This window comes from Otolemur garnettii, unplaced genomic scaffold, assembly GCF_000181295.1.
Source record: "Otolemur garnettii isolate 467f Iridium unplaced genomic scaffold, OtoGar3 scaffold00013, whole genome shotgun sequence".
NCBI classification, from domain to species: Eukaryota; Metazoa; Chordata; class Mammalia; order Primates; family Galagidae; genus Otolemur; species Otolemur garnettii.
In genome coordinates, this window is record NW_003852408.1 from 613,773 (window position 1) to 617,352 (window position 3,580).

Genomic DNA, 3,580 nt, shown 5'->3' on the forward strand with positions numbered 1-3,580 from the left:
TTGCCCAGGCTTGTGTGCCATGATGTCATCGTAGCTCACTGCAACCTCAAACTCCTGTATTCAAGAGATCCTCCCACCTTGACAGATCCTAATCTCCCAGAGCGCTAGGATTACTTTATACATGATAGCCCCCACCCCCTGCACCTAGTCTTGCAGGAATTTTTTAAGAAGATATATTAATACTTTGTCCTGAATTCTTTTTTTTTAACATTAAAGTAAGTCTGTGATTATATTTGAGTCTCAAGTGGCTTGCTGGTATGTCCTTAATTAATTATACTTAATATTTGTTGCAAGTTATTTTCTCCCAAGATACAGCTTTTTTTTTTTAAAACTCTTAAACTTTGTTGGTGACAACTATTTTTACACAGATCTTAGCTTAATGGGACAACATGGCCTTGGCCCAACCCTGCCAGGCCATGATCCCTGGAGGGAGGTGGGGGAGGGGCAAGAACCAACAGATGGGGTTTAGACACCTCATGTTTTTCTTTCCTTTCCTTGTCTTTTTGAGACAAAGTCTCCCTCTGTTACGCAGGCTAGAGTGCAGTGGGGTCACTATGGCTCACTGCAACCTCAAACTCCTGCAATCAAGCGATCCTCTTGCCTCAGCCTCCTGAGTAGCGCTTGCCACCGCACCCTGCTAGCTTTTCTGTTTTTAGTAGAGATGGGGTCTCACTCCTGCTTGGGTTTCCGACTCCTGACCCCCAGCCATCCACCCACTGGATGAGAAACGGTGGAGACAGGCCCTGCTTCTCTCCTTACTTGGCGCTAAGCAGTTTTGCTGATGGGTGCCTAACCTGAAATCTTTACTCCTCAAGTCAAAGTCTGGCAGTAGGAGATGCCTTCCTGGGAGGGCAGGACGCTGAGGCTCCCACCCTCACCCCCACGTCCAGGTGAGCGAGCGGTGGGCAGTGTCCCCTTTCTTCCTTCTGAGCCCTCTGGACACTGCCCAAGTTTGCCAATCTCATCCTTCCAACCCCAGACCCTTTACCTGAGGACGTGGACGGAGGCCAGGGGAGAGCTGCTGGTCAAACAACCTCTGCAGAGACTCCAGGGACGGGAGGGTCCGGACGACTTCCCTAGGGCAGCGGGACAGGTGAAGGTCAAGGATTAGTGGGCACGGAGAAGAGCTTCCGAGGCAGTGCGGGCTCTAGCCACCCCTGGTCTGCAAGAAGCAGGTAATCCTTCTCAAAAGGGAAGCCTGGGCAGAGACCGAGGCTTGCCAGTGTCGGCACACCTACCCTCGACCCCCACCCATCCCATCGCATATCAAACTGGAGCTGTCACGTGTAGTACTGATTTTACCTGGGTTTTGGTTTAGCCAAACTAGACCATGTAGCCTGTAGAAAATTTGAATCTAGAATCACAAAACTGCTCTGAAATCCTCTCAGTCACCTCTGTTTCCAGCCTTCAGGATTTAGAAGAATCTCTCACAGACACACATACCCCGGGTGTTAAAAATGCAAATTTCGGGGCCCAACCCGGTTTAGTCTAGAATCTGCATTTTAAATATTGGGGCTTCCTGGCGCTGGTGGTCCCTGGATTCTGATGCAAATCTCCTCCTGGCAAGTGGAGGCCCAGAGGGGCTTTTCTGTTGTCTCATCCACTGACCACTCCTTACTGGGCTTTATCAGTTCCCTTTTCCTCTTTTTCTCCTGTTGTTTTAAGTGTGATGGGCAGACAATTTTGAGTTTTACTTTTCACTTTTTATTTCATCAAAAACTGTGCACGGTTTTACATTTTTAGCGTTCTGACAGTTTCAAAACATCCTATCCAGTGAATGTGCCAACACTGATTGCTAGATATTTGGGAAACTTTGAGATCTTTGCTATCATAAACAAAGGCTGCCCTGAACAGCTCCGTTCATACGGCGTCTCTTATTTTCAGTTACAGAATTAGGGTACCCGTAGATGATGGCGCTTAGTATTTATGACCAAACCCTGGAGTGAAGGTACCAGAGTTAGTGTCGCCAGCTCTGTTCAGACCTGCTCATTCAATAGCTCTAATTTCTGCACTTTCTCTCTCTCTTTTAACGGGCTAATCCATTGATGAGTTAATGAATGGATTTCCATATCTGTAATTTCTAAGGTCTAAGTATTTTTCTACTCTTGATTTCTGGTTAATTTCTAGTGCATTCTTCTTTGTATAAATTGTTCTATTTACTTTGCCGATTTTCCCTTGGGAATTCAGTTAGTATTTTATGTATTGGTATAAACTTTACATATTACCTTTCTTTTTATTTAATCTAGGTATTGCGAGTGTTTTGTTTTTCCATTATGTTATTGTCATCTGGAGGGGGCTGGATTTTATTATAAAATGATATATAACATAATTTTTTCTTTTTTTGACACAAGAGTATCACTTTGTTGCCCTTGGTAGAGTGCTGTGGCATCAGAGCTCACAGTAACCTCAAACTCTTGGGATCAAGCGATTCTCTTGCCTTAGCCTCCCGAGGAGCTGGGACTACAGGCACCTGTCACAGTGCCCAGCTCTTTTTTAGAGACAGGGTCTGGCTCTGGCTCAGGCTGGTCTCAAACCTGTGAGCTCAGTCAATCCACCCAACTTGGCCTTCCAGAGTGCTAGGATTACAGGGGTGAGCCACAGCGCCTGGCCTTATAATTTATTATTGTCATATTTTTTCATCTCTTCCTGGGTAATCCTTTGCTGACATTGGTTTATCATCAGTATTTACTAAACCATTTACTTGTTTTAAATTGTTTTCTAACTCTTGTTATGATTATGTTACATTAGAGGGTTTTGTTGTTTTTCTACATGTTTAATTCCTTACCTCATCTAGATTATTATATATTTTTTTGATGTGTGATAGAACTGAGCTCCTCCTTCCTGTGTCCTGATCAGTTTTATTTGACAGCAGTTGCTCTTGTGCCGTACTTGTTGTGGGTTAGGTCATTGTGTGAGCTCTTCTTCAATAGCACAGGATTTGTTCCCAGTCTCTATCTTACTTATTCAACTAAAACCCCAGACTTTCCCAGGTGTAGGAGGCAAAAATTGAATTACAGATTCAAGAAAGGTGTGTCAGTTTCCTGACTTTGAAAAAACATCCTTTGGAGATCACGGGTGAGAGTGGGGAGGGAGGGGATATTTGGGCAGGCATGGTTCTGGGTTTCAGTCCCCCCTACCCAAGAGTTGCTGGTCCGTCTCTCAGCACAGAGGTATTCTGTTTCAATAAGCACTTCGTAAAAGGATGCCAGGCTAAAACATTTTCCTAAAGCACTACTTCAGAACAGTTTAACATCAAATAGATGGTCTTCCCTGTTCTCATTTGACAAAATGTTATCCCAAAAACACAAATACACACACACAAATGGAATCTTCAGGATTTTCTAAGAATTATGCTGTTTTTCTCTATATCTCTAACCGTTTTAGATCTGAAGGATTTGATTAGCTCTCAGACACATCTGGAAGTGTCAGTTAGGGTCAGAATAACACAAGGACTACAGCTGGAAGACTTCAGAAGAACCAGCCTTATTGGGCAGACAGGATTCGTCCAGGGACCTAATCATTGGCAGGATCCGTGGAAAGTGCATCCAGCCTCTGGCTCCTGGCTTCAGGGATCCCAGCC

The 3,580-nt window shown here is 44.6% G+C and overlaps 1 protein-coding gene across 1 annotated transcript in view; it reads right to left on the bottom strand.

Moving 5' to 3' along the window:
* INPP5D (inositol polyphosphate-5-phosphatase D) overlaps positions 1-3,580 on the bottom strand; it is a 118,831-nt gene that overhangs the window by 52,760 nt on the left and 62,491 nt on the right. The window contains exon 6 of the mRNA XM_023510360.1: positions 989-1,076. Within this exon, the coding sequence (XP_023366128.1) occupies positions 989-1,076 (88 nt within the window). The remainder of the gene's footprint in view (positions 1-988; positions 1,077-3,580) is intronic.